Here is a 16801-nt window from a genome sequence, read left to right on the forward strand (position 1 = left end):
ATGTCTCTGTGCACACTGCCACACTCCCAGTTCACACTACACATACACACACACACACACACACACACACACACACACCGTGTCTCTGTGCACACTGCCACACTCCCAGTTGGATCTCCAATGGCAACCACATGCTCGAGTAACGCCCGCCCAGAGCATCTGCCCATCCCATGCTACATGACCAGGCTCCAGGGATGGCTCTGCACTCCTTGAGACTCGGTCTGGGTTACCTTCCTGTTGCTATGATTAAATTACCCTGCGAAGAGCAGCTGAAGAAGAAGGGCCTTTATTCTGGCTCAGAGTTTGAGGGTACCATCTCCTGAGGCAGGGAAGTCCAGACAGACAGTGGGTAGGGGCTTGGGGGGAGCCTGAAGCAGCCTGTAGCTCTGCATCCAAGGTCTGGAGGCAGAGAGCCACGAGTGCACATGTGTTCAGCTGGCTTGCTTCATTTCTAGTGTGGGATCTCTGCCCACAGAAGGTCCTGCCCAGTCAAGACTGGTCTCCCCAACTCAGTTAACATAGTTGAGGTAACTCCTCCCAGCTTCGCCTAGAGGCTTGTCTTCCAGGTCAGTCCCGATCCTGTGAACCTGAGAACTTTAGCCACTATGCATAGGCTTGAACTGTACCAGGGTAAGGGACAAGTCCTTCTGATCTGATGTACCCCGTGGGCCTTCACAGAACTAATTGCGAGGGTTTTTGTTTTTTGTTTTTTAACCATAGCTTTATATTCAGAACAGGTTCTGATATTACCTTAGTTTTAGAATGTGCACAGTCTGTTCAGATGCTTCTCTGTCTTTGCTTTTAGAACATGACCTCAGCCTGACCTTGCAGAGCAGGCCTTTCTGCCCTAGATCATGAACTTGGACTCCAGGGTCCGTCCATAGAAAGCCAAGACTCCCCCCGACACTTCAGGCCTACAAATGGAATTTCACCTGCCTGCTTCTCTTACTGCTACTATTGGAACAGAGGACTTCGTTGAGAATCCGACACCTTTCCTGGCTGAGGGGAAGAACAGCAACTATTAGCCTGCTCCCCTCTGCCTCCTCCCCATCTACCTTTCTAGGAAAAGCAGTTTTCTCCTGGAGACCTGGGTCTCTCTGCATCTTGGCTGTTGATCCCCGGCCTGATGTGGAGAAGCAGCCTTGGCACATTAAACATTAACGCATCATCCTGGAGCCTGTGCTGATGCTTCCTGCTAAGGCTAAGTCAGGCTTGCAGATTAGGATGTGGGCTGCAGCAGGGCCGGTGGGGCCAGCGCTTCTGAGCTAAGGCTTCTGAGCTGGCAGGTGAGGCCACAGAACACTTGCCCTCAGGACACCTGGTGGGTCATCAGGTAATGCCTAGACCCTGCCGTGGCAGCTATGTGCCACCTCTCTACAGCGTCAGGGACTCCGGAGACCTCAACTTTGCATAACTTGGCAGCTTATTAAGAGAGGAACACATTAAAAACTCAGAGCAAGGACTCACCCAGTCTGTAATGGAAGCCTTGTATAGTGAGAGATTTTGCGTGGATGTGGCGGCCGCCTGAGAGGCTCAGAGAAACTGCGGAGGCCCAGAACTGCCTCTGCCCCACCTCAGCATCTCGCTCTCTAGGTTGGCCTCTGGACGCCCAGCTCTGTGGCCCCCAGGCTACTCTGGAGCTCCTGTCCCTGCATGACACAGGCACTGTCCTTCCAACCAAGTCTTCCACCTCTGCCTCTGACCCACGGACTCTTTCCTAAGAAGACAGTATCCCTTGTCACTGCTGGGCTATAACTTGACCCTTTCTTACCACCCAGTGTCTTAGACCAGCCCAGGTGCTGTATTCCAGGCAAGAGGTGACAGAAGCCTGGTCAGGTTTGGAGAAAAGTAATTACATTTGCTAGACACCTGAGGTAGAATTCCACATCGCTTGGTGGCAGACTGGGTGAAGAAATAAAAAGGAAGAAAACAAGACTTACAGGTTCCTCGTTTGTGCAGCAGGAAGGGACGGGCATGGCTGGCTGCAGGGAGATGCATGACTGGCTGCAGGGAGATGCATGGCTGGCTACAGGGACAGGCATGGCTGGCTGCAGGGACAGGCATGGCTGGCTGCAGGGAGAGGCTGGCATGATTTGTGGTGGGGGAATGGTCTTAGGGGACAAATGGTTTGTTCAGCATTAAGTTCCAGGGCATCTGGTGGTCACACTAAGCAAACTGCTAGATATATGAGCATGGGACTCAGAGGACTCTTTGAGAAATATATACAGGATAGTCCCTCAATCTGGGAACGTCAACTTATGAGCCACATTTGACAGTGAACGGCCATATGACATGATCTAAAACAGAATTAAAACACACACACACACACACACACACACACACACATATGTAGTTTCTCAGTATAAAAAAGCCTAACACTGAATATAAAGCTATCACTTCCAGCCTCGCCACCTGTGTCTTGTGCATGGCATCGGCCACTCCTCAGAGGTGTGCCAAGGGAGCAGACGTGAGGCATCTGTGTAGAAGGAGAGGCAGCAAGAAGACTGTCAGATACGCTGAGGTCTGCCCAGAATGCATTTCAAATGTACTCATATAACATGCCTTGCATGTATGAGGCCCCAGGTTCAAATCCCAGCACCCCAGAAAGGTTCCACAGATAGTGAGTGGGACAGACATGCTAGTACCATGTGACTAGACATATTTTAAGGCTGAAGATATAGCCCTGTGGTGGAGCCCTTGCTTAAGACACCCAAGATCTTAGTGTTACCCCAGCACTGAGGAGGTGGGGAAGAAAGCAGGATGAAGGTGCTTGGAGCTGGGCAGGCAGAGAGGGGGCAGATGAGGATGCAGATGCACCCTGGAGTGGAGCTTGAAGGTCTAGCATGTCTCTCTTAGAGTCAGAAAGTCATGCCAACAGGGAATGATGGCCTATTGCTGTTCTCGAAAGACTCAGACGGGATGATGTAAAAAAACTTCACACAAGTTCAAGATGTAGCCAGAAGGTGACTCATGGAGAAGAGCCACAAGGGAAGACCCTGAAGACCAAAGGTGAGAAAGTCTACCATGCACCGCAAGCACAGGGGACAGCCCCACCAAGAACAGTTCAGTGTGTAGACAATACTGACACAAGTCCACAGGGTCCGACCTAACGCTGTAGCAAGCTTTCTTCACCATCTCAGCACTGAGAGACAGGGCCCTAACTGGGAAGTCCGGTAAACAGGATTGTGCTTCTGAAGACCCGGCTTCCCAGAAGTCTGGCCCAATCTCAAAACTGGATTCAGAACCCCTCCCGTTATCCACCTGAGAGTTCCCTGCCCCCAGATCATGGCATGCCCATGTGAAGAAGATGAGCGTGAGCATCTGCAGCTGACAACCTTCCCTGACTAACCTGGACAGTCCCTGAAAACTAGCTCCCTTCTTTAAAATAAACAAATGTATCAATGCTTCGAGAATGTTACACTCTACGCTTTGATCACACCCACCCTTCCCCCACAGCTGCCCACCACCCTATCCACTCCCATACCTCCCTACCCACCCAGCCTCATGCTCTTTCGTGCTCTCTCTTTTTTTAAAAAACCCATCCAATTTATTCTATACAAATTCTCTCAGGAGTGGGGCCTGGTCCTGGATAGTAGTTGACCTGCCAGGAAGGCAGCTCTTAAGGAAAAGCTGACTCTCCACACAGTTATCGCTTGCCAATACCTCTCAGCTGGAGGTGGGACTCATGACCACACCCTCTCCATGCTGGGATTTTTGTCTGCCTTGGTTGTATAGGTTTTGCATGCTGTCACCATCACTGTGAGTTCCTGAGAGCGTCTGTCCTGCTGTGTCTGGAAGACAGTCTCCTGAATTCAACCTCTGCCTTTGCCTCTTAGACCTTAATGCTTCCTGAGCCCTGGAGGCAGGGATGAAGGACCCATTACTGCTATCAGTATGAAACAAGTCCTGACAACTCTTGTATCCACAAGTCAGTGCATCTCTGAAGCCTCATCGGAGAATCTACTTCTTACAGTAGATAGTGATTAACACACAGAGTATGGGAGCCTGTGGTTCACTCAGTCTACACTGGGATCCTAAGTCCATCAACGCAGCACCACGGTGCACTGGCTTCCCAGGGGCTGGTTTAGTCAGCAACGCCGCCTACCAACAAGGTGGTGGGTGCTTCCCTCTGCAATGGTGTCCATGATCCATGCAGTGACCACTGGTGACTGCCGGGACCAGGCGACGGAGGGCTGGGCTTATCCATGACAGTGGTATGTATATGCTCTATTCTCTCTTTTAGATTTCACAGCAGTCCTTCACAGAATTACCAAAGCTGCCTCAAGGATGAGAAACCCAGCAGGCAGACAGCTGGGGGAACTGGCTCAGAGTCACAGAGGCAAAGGTGGGATCCCCCAGTCTCTCACTGTACCCATGAATTCTCTGTGCCTCCCGATCTCTCACACCCCACGCTTGGGGAGATGAGCTGGGGCTGATTCTGAATGACAGGATTGTGGGGCTGGGAGCAGAACTTCTGCTGGAGATTCCAGCTGCTGTTACCCACCCCCACCCGCTCACCCCCACTCCTGCACTGAGATTCCAGCTGCTGTTACCCACCCCCACCTGCTCACCCCCACTCCTGCACTGAGATTCCAGCTGCTGCTACCTCCCCCCTCCCTCACCAGCTCACCCCCACTCCTGCTGTGGGCTCATCTCTGTCCTCCCTAGGAAGCAAAGCTGTTCTGTTTCTGACTGTGACTCTAACCTTCACTGATGTCCTTCCACTGGCCCCTTAAAGAGGCCCCATCAGATGCAGACACGGGCTTCTGCACAGCCCTCGTGTGGAGGGTTTTAAAAGCAGTAGAGGCGACTCTCAAGTGTGCAGACATCCAAGCAGGAAATGGACAGTCTCTCAAGAGCACCCTGCTTCTTTTCCTAGCTCCTTCCTCTAACTCAGCCTGGAGGCTGCACTTCTGCAGATGGAGATCAAAGGCAGCAGCCACCTTGGAAAGCAACTCCTGGCTCAGACTGTCAGTACTGAGACAGATGACAGTGAGTGCCATGGGGTCGAAGGCCACGGAAGGACAGACCAAGCAATGGCGCGCTGGAGTGCAGGTCGTCTGGGGAGAATTAGCAGTTTGAGTTAGGAGCTTTAGTTTTTAAAGTCCTGGTTTCTCATCTACTTAATCACCTGGAATTAGAGAGTTTCTCTCCTGTCTTGGAGTTTGTAAACTCCCGATCTTTTTCTTTAATCTACAGCCTTTATGCGTGATCCACAGACTGGCCATGAGGGTACTTGGAGCGGCCAGAGGCTACATCCTAAAGAACGTCACAAAGCCAGAACGGTGAAGCAGCAGAGAGAACAGTGTTGTCGAAAGAGGGACTTATGGGGTGGGGCAGGAGAGACGCGGCACCGCACCGCCAAGACACTGCACCCATCGCAGCCGAGAGGGACCACCTGATACACGACTCGGTCATCTCAACAAGACTCTAAACGTGACAGTGACCTGACCTTGGCATGTGGCATTCTCCTGATCTAAGTATCATGTGACTCATGTGGTCAGTGAGCATCAAATAAAACGGGCCTGGGGAGGCGCCTATCACACAGAAACACCTAGCAAAACTACCCCTCCCTGTCACAGAGCACAGTACAAAACACGGGTCATATCCGTGGCTGATCTGCACCTGCCTGCGGCTGTGAGAACACAGTACAGACCCCAGACTCATTTCACAGTACTGAATATTTATCATCAGATATAAAGGGAAGCAAGTGAGTGAATGTAAGTAGAGTATATGCAGAGACAGACAGACAGACACATCTGTGGTAGTTAACCTTCCTTGACAACTTGATGACTTATAATTGCCTTGGACAGCAAGGTATCTCATGAGCTGGGAGTCAACACTGAACAAAGAAGAGACAGATGGGTGCTGGTATTTATATCCATCTGTCACCTTCCTGCTGACGTAATGGGGACAGTCATCCCCTCACACTCCTGCCCCAAAGCCTACCCACTTCGACAGACTGTATCCTTCTAACTGAAAGCTAAAATAAACACTGCCAAAAGCTGCTTTTCACCAGGCATTCTGTGAGAAGAATGAAATAACCACTACAGATTCAGACACATATGTAACATGTGCATAACCATCCAGGTTGTCATTCCCAGCATGCTCAGCTTCCTGATGAATGTGTATGTATGTACACATACATACATGGGTGTACCCATCCATTGCCCCCAGCATGCTCAGCTTCCTGCTGCTCACTACCTGGCCAACTCCATATGTAAGCAAGGCAAAACCTGTCCTCACACAAGTGGTTTCCCAGGCGATGCCCAACAAGCCTTTCCTGCCCTCCCAGAAGATTCTGCGACTCAATTACCCAGCTCTCCTTGATCATGCCCCCACCTCACATGACTTGGGCAGGCTGCATCCATAGCGTACATCCCTTGAAAACACCACAGCCACGTTAGCTGAGTATTACAGAGCAGAGACCAGAGAGGCAGCCACTCACCTGCAAAGCCTGCCGGACGATCCGGGAAGTGTAGGTCAGCATGCCCAGCAGGATGTCGAGCAGAGAGGCCAGCAGTGTGGACGCTGGCTCTGTGTTGGTTTTATTGTCCCTGTCCAAGCACAGAGTGGCAGTTTCTGTGAACATGTTACAGACATGACCAACGAGTCCTGACGGTAGAAAAAGGAAAAGTATTTGTGATGAGGCTATAAAAATAATGATGGTGAGCTGGCAGGAGCTCTGGGACTCAGTGTGGCACAAGCTATGCTAGGTATTTACGATGTTTATTTGGGAAAGTCGCTTAAAATGAAGGTTTCCAAGCCTCAAACCCTCAGTGTCTGCTCAGGAGCCTGGAATGGGCCAAGATGTTTTTCTTTTTTTTTCTTTTTCTTTTTTTTTTTTTTGTTAAGTTCTTTGAGAACGTCATACACTGTGTTTTGGTCATGGTCACTGCTCCCCTCTTCAGCCCCTGCTGCCCCCCATTTCTTGCCCACCCAACTTTGTGTCTTTTTGTTTTAACTGATCAAGCCCAATGTGTGCTGCTGTTCATACACTCCTGGACATGTGGCCTTCCACCATGCCAATTGCTTCTTGGCTGGGCATAGGGGTGAGTTCTGTGCCCATCGCTCCTCCCCATCATGAGATATGGTCTGGTTTGAGCCTGCTGTGCACGCTATCACAATGTCTCTTCTTGTCTCTCGGCTCTCATTGGAGAGACTTCCTTTTGCAGTGGATGCCGATCACCATAGAGACCCACAATTGGTCACAGCGCAGAGAACAAGAGATGTTGGAATGCTCAGCTCCAAGTGGGGCATCTGTACCACCTCTCCTAGAATTCAGGGATCATTGTAGAAGGGGGTGGGGGTGGAAAGACTCTAAGAGCCAGAGGTGGGGATGAATACCAGGCGGCAATATCCTCAGGCTATAGCAGGCCAGCTGCACATACGAGCTCACACTATGGTGTCTCTTAAGGCAAAGCTCCCCTAAACCATGCTCAGAAACACACATCCACACAAGTAGGCTTGACCAAGCAAAACATGCTACATACAAGCTACATACAAGCTGCTAGAAGTCAGGCTCTTCAGTCCAACCAATTGGGGATCAGGATGGATTCAGAAGCCAAGTCTCTCAAGGGCAATGGACAATTGGGCATTTCCAGGAGATAACACAAGCAAATTTGTCTCATGCATTTAAACAATGCAATCAATTACAATGTAGAGAAATTTATGACCTGTGGGTTTGGCCTACTTAGATGGCTGCACCTAACAGACGCACCACCAACCCTTAGTGCGACATAGTGGGTGCAAACACTTCACACTTTGCTTCTGTGCACACTATTTTGATATTTCACCATTACTACATTTAGCACTATTCTACAAGTTAATATGACTGAGTCAGAAGCAGCATGAGGCAATAATCTTGCCAATGTTAATCATGGATAGGACAGCAGAAACCAGTGTAATTCAGGCCCACCATGTTCTTAATGAAGAAAGTCAATCTTGAACAATCTTACCCACGTTGGAGCATCTGGTAAGAAGCACAGAAAGCCTTGAGGGCCCGTTCTACTGGACCCACAACATACTTGTCCTGCGCCCCCAGATCATTGGCTGGGGGGGGGCCTCAGAAGCTTCAGGTCTCTTCCACACAGTGTAAGCTACTGCCCCCAGGATACACATCAAGTTTCCCTGACAAATGCAAAGGCAACAATTTTATCACTAAAGATGAACAAAATTTAGATAAATTTTATCTAAACTACACAGGCTTCATTCAGGGTTGTAGCTCTGTGGCAAAGCCAGGTATAACTGCCAAGAAGCTTCATAAAAAATATATAAACATATATACACACATATACAGACACACATACATACATATACATACACATACATGCACATATATACTCATTCTCATTCTCTCTCTCTCTCTCTCTCTCTCCCCCCAGGTTGCTCTGTGAAGACATTTCAAAAGCAGCTTAGCATTCTCTAGCCTTCAGGTTATGGGCTAGCATAACTATTATTTTTTATTTTCATTTTTACATTTTTATACGTGGGGAGTTTTACTTGCATGTAGTCATGTGCATCATGTGCTTGTAATGCCCTGGCTTCAGATGACCTGGGACTGAAGTTATGAGTAGTAGTAAGTCACCTTGTGTTCTGGGAATTGACCCAGGCCCTCTGCAAGAGCAGCCAGGGCTCTTACCCACTGAGCCTTCTCTCCAGTCCCAATCATAACAGCTTAATGCTCCATCCTAAAATATCTAAAAGAAACCAAACTTCATTAAGTCAAAGAACCCTGGAATAATTCTGCATTCATTATAACCAATTCATCAAGATACTTTGAGAATAATTTTGTGTTAATTATGAGCAAACCCCTCAAGGAGCTCTCCTCACAGGTCATTTCCAAGTGTTCTGTGTTCTGGGAATATTAATGTGCATGAGCTGTCTCCGCTCCGGTCACAGTAGTTCCTTACTCTGTTGTGATCTGCTGGAGAGGAAAGCAGATTCAGAGCATGAACGTTTGAGCCTATGGAAGAAGCACTTTGCCGTTCCGTGTGAACACAGCTCTAAATTCAAATGTGACCCCATCCAAACAGAGGCCGCCTGCAGGGAGGGTTCTCTCTCTTGAGGCTTATTAACATCTGCCTCTGCAGGAAGAGGTGGCTGGAGTGTACGACTCGGTGTGGGGAAGTTGTTCTTTCTGCAAACGAGCAATGGCACCACGTGAACTCCAGTCTACATTTCACCGGGGTTAACAGTCTCATCCCACACCTGTCCTGACCTGTGAACTGACTCCATAAGACGGCAGGGTTCTGCTGACACCATGGAATTAATCAACACAGCATGGGGCAGTATCCTGGGTGACCCAGGTGAACCCAGTGTCTCCTGAGACATTTATGCCGTGGGTGTGTGTGACCTGCAAAAGAAAATGCTGGAGTTTGGCAAGAATGGATCACAGTTCACCAGACCTGGGGCTGCCAGAAATTTCCCAGCTTGTTCTCACAAGGCCTAGGACCCAGCCTCTAGAAGGAAGGGAGCCTGCCCAAAACTTCAGACTTCTGGCCTGCAGAAGCACAAAAGAACAACCCACTGGGTTGCTTTCCACACTCCTTGTGTTACCACGGTCACCATAACAATATTAGGTGGTGTGTAAGAAAAGCCCTTGCTGCCTTGGTGTGCACGTAGCATTATTCAGAAGCTGGGCCCTGAGAGGTGACTGAGTTGTGAGGGCTGTGAATACCCAAGTCAGTCCACGGATGGATTCATAGCTAAGGCCCTACCGTTTCTCAACAGTGCCACAGCCTGGGACAAAGCCTTCAACACAAGGGGCTGAGGAGAGCAACAAAAACCCAAATAACAGCCCTATGCACTTGAGCAGAGGGAAGAAACTCTTATGAACTGCTGTTTCTGAACCTGTCAGCAGTCTACACAGAACAGTATTTCCATACATTTTCAATATAAATGGACATTAAACTTTGACTATCAATTACAGTCAATGTCCACCCATACCTAAAGCTAGTCACCATGCTATCCCAGCTCGAGGGAACTGTGCCACCGAAGGTCTATAGGGTTCTCCCCATCGCTGCCCTCAGAGCCTCAGCCAACAGCTGACCCACGTCCCAGCAGCCACGTCACTGATGACAAACTGATGCCGACTTCACAGATGACAAACTGATGCCGAAAAAGGGCCATGAGGCCCCACCCCCTGTCAGCTGTTTTCCTGTGACTAAAGCAACTGGAAACAGAAAGAGGGAAACAGAGGTGCCCTGTAAGTCCAAAGTCTGAAATAATATGTGTTATTTGAATATGTATGATGCTCAATCTCTTCCATCACTCTATGATAACATTTGAAATAAAATTGAGGCTAGCAATTAAAAGCACACGTGGCTCTTCTAGAAGACCCAAAATTAGCTCTCATCACTCACATGTCTGCTCACAATTACATGTAACTCTAGCTCTAGGCCCTCTTCTGGTCTCCAAGTGAGACACGCGTGCGCGCATGTGCGCGCGCGCGCACACACACACACACACACGCACACGCACACACAGACACACACATGTACAGACACACACACATAGACACAAGCATATACAGGAACACACAGACAGACACACACACAGTGAAACAAGCTTGTTTTGGAGTCACAATTTGCAGGTCTTAGTTTTGCCTCTGTAGTCTGTAATCTCACAGCAGTTGTCACTTCGGTGACATCGAAAGCAACAGTTAATTAACTGGTGCCACTCACAGCAGGAACCACTCCAGCTGGCAGCATCTGCAGAGCATCATCAGACTCTGCAGTGAGACACTCGGTGGCGAATGCACAACATTTGGGTGTTGTTGTTGTTTTGTGGAGAAATTTTATTTAGGAAAAAACTGACAGGCAGCCTTGACATATCAAATTTCTGAAGAATCTGAAGCTACAATAAAAATCAATTCAAGTCATGAAGAAACTTCTATATCTTCACTTACACCTAAATGAACCAGTGACACCACAGAAATAACCAGAAATGGGGACACATGACAGAAAGCAGAAGAGTTGGTGTGGGGCTCTGGTGACTCCTGACCTCTAGAGCCCACCTTTCCACTGCTGCAGGACACGAGGCCCTGAAGTAACCTCTCTATTTCTCAATCTCCTGGAGTCCCCATCCCTGAGCCCAACAAGAGCCCAACACAGCAGCAAGCTGCTCAGTTAATCGAGGAGCATCTGTCCTCCTACTCAGCCACAAGGGCTGCATAGCAGGAGCACCAGGGCTGCATAGCAGGAGCACCAGCAGTGCCCAGGGCTTGCACAGCCCCGCCTCCCAGCAGGTGCTGAGTCCTGACACTCTAATGTGACTCTGGGCCTGAGCAGTCCAGAAATTCATAGCTGTTCATTAGCAAAGTGTTATTGACCACAGCAGTTAGTGGCTGCATTAGAACAAACCAAGGTCACCTGAGGAGAACTTGCAGAGGCAGCACGAGAGCTTGCTGTAGTGAGGAAGCCAAGTCTCAGGGCAGCCAGAGGCTGCAGGGCCATAAAGGCAGAGTCAGAGAGGCCTGAGATACCTCACTAAGGATGGGGGTATGAGGGAGCTAGAGAACACAGGGTAGCTTCCTTCTAGCTAGGGTCCCACACACGTCTGGCCTCCCCATAGCTGGCCTGAGTTTGAACCCTGAGGCTGAAACAAGAGAGTCTGGCAGTCACGGGTCATGTCCTGACTGACTTGGGTGACTGTGAGGAGGTCTGGCTTCCTGGGACAGCAGAGCAGAAGCTATGGGTCACAGTTCTGTGTGCTCCGATCTGTGCATGTCTTGTGCACACAATCTTGCATGGACTCTGCATGGACCCCTCTTGGGGGAACTCTAGAGGCACATCTAATCCCCAGAAGCCAGAAGTAAGAAAGAGGCCCACAGTCCTGACTGCATTTCTCGATTCTGTCTGGGATGACCAAGATAGTCAGGCAGCAAATAAGCTGAAAGTGTCAGAAACAAAAACAGTAACTTATCACTAGTTATGGGTAAGGTGAGTCTTCAAGAAATGTCCATTATCAGTCAGTGTATAAAGCTTCACACACAACCTGAAAACCCCTGTCATGGCCTAGTGACATGTATCCCCAATCAATGTCTCAGGAGTGCATTTGAGGAGAAACACAGAATGGTGTAAGAAAACATCAGATGTATCACAAAAAAGGCAGATGAGGGTTGAATCAACAGCCTTGACTAAAGGCAGACAAGTTTCGATGGGAAATGTAGATAAAACCAAATCCAATGCCTATAAAATTATTACAGGGCTCAAAACTTACTGGGATTTTTAGGGACTTATCAAACAGGCTTTAAGGTTTGCTTGAAACATTAAGTGCAAAATGATAGCTCAAGTCACCCCCCATGAAAGTCTTGCAGGGGATGATAATTAAAATGCCGTGATAAGCCCGTGATAAGACATGGGCGTGAAAAGCTACAGCAGGGGACAGGCACACAAAGGTGAGTTAGTGCACAAGCAAGGACATCAACAGATGGATTTTAAGCCCTTTTAGGAACTAACAATGCTGTGGAACTACTTGATCACTTAAAAAAAAAAAAAATCACCTCGGGTAAGTCTCAGCAGCTCGCATACAACTCTTGGAAACAGCCCAACCTGACAGAAGCCTTAGACAGAAAGCACCAAGCCCTTGGGTGGGGAGCCCACAGCAAGTGCAAAAACACAGAGCAGACTTGACAAGGACGTTTCAGATGACGACATTTCAAGAGGTGAGAAGAGTAACTCATGTGTATGTGACGCGTGTTCATATCCCCAAACACCAGAGCCCTTACAAACCATCAAGGAAAATACAGCTGGGCTACTCTTAAGGAAAGGACAGGATCAGGAAGGACCATTCCATGGAGAGTGCTCAAGGGACGAGCAAAGAAACTTACTCGGGAAGAGACTGGAAATCGCTTTAAGAAATTAAACAACAACCAAACAACCAACCAGCCAACCAGCCAACCAACCAACAACCAACCAACCAACCAACCAACCAACCAACCAGCCAACCAACCAACCAACCAGCCAACTAACCAACCAACCAACCAGCCAACCAACCAACCAGCGAACCAGCCTAGACTCACCAAGAGACACTTCTCTGGCACCCTACATGGGAAAAAGCAGCAGAGGACAAGGCACCAAGAACAGTCTCCCTGGCCTTTTCAGCAACTTCCTGTCAAGCACAGAGCGTGACTTTCATAACCAGACATGTCATAAGCCCTGTGCTTTACACATGTTATCTAGGCACAGACATGATCTGCTCCGGTCAGCCAGCCCTTATTCCCACCATGCTGAGAAGCCGACTTCGCAGAGGGCTCAAGTGGGACCTGAGCCAGCCAAGTTTGCTCAGTCCTCCTTAGTCCTACTTCTTCACGCCCTCAGGCTGCTTGGTGAGCTTGTGTGGGTCACCTCTAGCAGGAACTCACTTGGCAAGCTCTGTGCTTGTGGATACATAGTATCACCTCTAGGACTGACTCACTTCTACCTTCATGTACTTCTGCATTATTTAAATTTTTATAATGAATATGCATTGCTTGGGTGATCAGAAAACATACAGATATTTTACATCTTTCAAAAAATCAAAAGGAATGATTGACAGAACTTGAAGCAATTTCTAAATCTGTGACTGGAAGCTTAATTAGCTCACTGCAAGGCTTTAGTTTGATTCCCCAAAGCAAGAGAAATTCTTCCTACCTGCTCACACTTTCTCCTGGTTTGTCCCACTTTTAAAAGAAAGTTTCAGGGTTGGCACTGAAAGGCAGATACAGGAGGAGGGCTGCCCGGCTGCCTGCAGGACTCCATAGTGCTGGCTTCTACAGCTGATACAAGTGAAGAAGATGGCGCTGCAAGATAGCGCCTCCCACCCATCCTTCTTGGAGGCCTCTGGGCAGGAGGGGCCCCATGCCCTCTCCTCACAGCTCTGCCCCTCAGTCCTGTCTCCTGCAACCTCTCCTGCTTCCATAAGAAGCCCCTCCCCTATAAGTCTCCTTCACCTCCCCTCTCTTCTGTCTTTTCTGCCAGCTGTGCCTTTTAGCCTTGGTGCCTGTTTTACAGCACCATCTCGGGTGATGCAGGTGACTCAGTGGAGGGACGCCTGCCCAGTGTGAGCAAGGCTCTCAGTGTGATGCTTGGCAGCCCTGTCTGGAAGAAGAAAAGATCCACCGCCCTCCCTTGATTCTGACCAAGCACACAGTCTGCTCCTTTTCACCTTTACGCTTCAGTCCATGGCTGCGATTCCCAAGGAAGCTGTGTTGATAAGGCCTCTAGCAGGAGAAGTCTCCCTACCTGGCTATGTTCTGCTGGCCTCTCTGAGTTTTAGTACTAGCTGGCTGGGGAAACCATCCTGGGTTGGAAGCAGAGGGATAGCCATGGGGACTTCAGAAGACTGGGAGTATTTAGGGGCAGTGATGACCTTATTTGCTATGACCTAACACACTTGCCTCATGGTCATTAAGTGAATCTCTAATCACAGAGCCAAGTCCTATAAACAGCTCAGTAGGTCAGAGGGCTATGCATCCCCATTCCTGGTACAGTACTGCATTTACCACCACAGCACACCACCCTCTGCTACAGCCATAGCCTGAGCATCAAGCCAACAATCACATGGTTTAAGAATAAGCCCAGAAGCCGGGTGTGGTGGCGCACACCTATGATCCCAGCACTCGGGAGGCAGAGGCAGGCAGATTTCTGAGTTCGAGGCCAGCCTGGTCTACAAAGTGAGTTCCAGGACAGCCAGGGCTATACAGAGAAACCCTGTCTTGAAAAACAAAAACAAAAACAAAAAAAAACCAAAACAAAAAAAAAAGAATGAGCCCAGCCCTGAATTCGGCTCTCTCCCTTCCAGCCACAGTGTATAGCCACTGCCTCCCACAGCCATCCATCACACCGAGGTGGCCTGTTCCCACTCCTCAGAGCAGCAGGGATAGACTCACCAGCATATGCTACCACAGCCCACTCAACCCACCCCTCTGCAATCAACATTTCCCTTGAAGGGAATCTGTGTGTATTTCCCAAGTCAATGACACCATCCTCTCAGACAAGGATGTCTTCCCAGCTGGACCGCAGTTCCCCATGGATGTCTATGGAAGCAAACACACCTTTAAATGTAGAACATGTATTCAAACCAAGTAAGGTCCTTTCTGCGATCTATAATGAGGTCCGTGGCTTTAGAACACAGAAGGTATTCATCAGTAGGAAGCTGGCCTAGGAAAAGAGGTGCAGGACTGTGCTCCTGGATGGGCAAGGGCAGCGGCTTCTTTCACTCTCTCAACAGCCAACACCCATGTTAGGTAAATGTCTGTGAAGCTGACAGCAGGAAAAACAGACAGACAGACAAAGGACAGGGATGATAGATAGGGGAGCAACATTATGACTGTGGCAAAAAAGAGTGTTTTCACAAAGAGAAAAAAAATTAGTAAAAAACATGCCTGCCACACACCAGACCTCTGTCATACATGATGCTAGCCTCTAGATCAAGTACCAGAGACAACGGTTCCTCAAACGTGAGACAGGAACCTGTCAGGGCTCTGACCCCAGGGAGGGAAACTTTAATGCAGCTCCCTCACTACCGCAGCTTCAGATATAGTTGAACTTTCCGGGACAGGACTAGGGTGACAGGCCTGAGCAGAGTGTCTTCCTCTGAGAGGGGAGCTGGAGCTCAGGAAGTGAAGGATTAAAGGTAGAGGAATGGGGAGCCACTCAGAGGTCTGCACAGGCTCCCTAACCCTCTGCCTGAGCTCTCTGATGCTCCCTGCTTGAAGCTGAGGGAGGTGTGCTGAGATGGCTCCTGTAAGCCTGACAGGCTCACACAGCGGGGAGACAAGTCTGACAACCCAGAGTAGAGGCGGCCTCGCTAAGGAGTCCTGAGTGTTTAACTAAGACCCAGACGCCATTCCTTATTAACCCAGGTGAGACAACAGGAATTCAAAATAAGCCTTGAAAGAAACAAGCTGAGCCTCCTATAAATTAAATGACAGCTAAAGAAGATTTGGCATTCTGTCTACAGAACAGAATTGAGATGTGCAGCACAGGCCCACAGTGGCCACCTATGACACAAGGTGAGTACAGTCCCCAAGAACAGGAGATGCAATCTGCAACCAAGGGAGGGTGGGGAGCAGGGGGAGGCACAGAGCTGGTGTAGCTTTCCTAAGTAGCCAAGGACAGTGTGGGGACAGACGGAGAAGGCTTGGTCACAGCAAATTAACATCAGGCCCTCAGGCAAAAATTCATGGATGTTCTAAAACAAAAGGTGCATTATGCATTCCTGGTGGGAAGAAAGGATTAGAAATGATTGTGAGTGGGGCTCGCACACCTGAAGATAGAGCTGTAGAAGTGACTCAGTCGAAAAAAGAAAAGGTTAACTTGGGAGACAGAGGCCATGGTTGGCTGAATGAGACTCAATTATGTATGTAAGTGCATAACTGTGTGTGTGCATATATATATATATATATAAAATCTGTATCATGTGAATCATAACTGGGGATTCAGCAGAGAATGGGAAAGTGTTGGGATGGAAAATATTCTAATTGTTTGCCAAAGTTTATTTTTAAGATTTGAGGTGTGTGTGTGTGTGTAGGCACACATGAATGCAGTCCCCACAGAAACCAGTAGAGGGTGTTTGATTTCTGGTACTGGAGTTATACGTGGTCGTAAGCTACCCACATAGATACTGGGAACCAAACTCAGTTCATCTATAAGACCAAGGCCATCTTAACTGCTGAGCTATCTCTCTAGCACCTTTCCAAAGTGACACACACACACACACACACACACACACACACGCACACACGCACACGCACACACACACACACACACGCACATCTCAAAACAAAAGGTAAGCACAAGGAGCTTGGCAAACACAA

At 48.9% G+C, this 16801-nt stretch overlaps 1 protein-coding gene across 1 annotated transcript in view; it reads right to left on the minus strand.

The window, feature by feature from the left end:
• The window catches only part of Ulk4 (unc-51 like kinase 4), a 283012-nt gene that overhangs the window by 104170 nt on the left and 162041 nt on the right, over positions 1–16801 (minus strand). Inside the window, exon 32 of the mRNA XM_021207848.2 lies at positions 6449–6615. Coding sequence (XP_021063507.1) covers positions 6449–6615 — 167 coding nt within the window. The remainder of the gene's footprint in view (positions 1–6448; positions 6616–16801) is intronic.

Source organism: Mus pahari, chromosome 10, assembly GCF_900095145.1.
Source record: "Mus pahari chromosome 10, PAHARI_EIJ_v1.1, whole genome shotgun sequence".
NCBI lineage: Eukaryota > Metazoa > Chordata > Mammalia > Rodentia > Muridae > Mus > Mus pahari.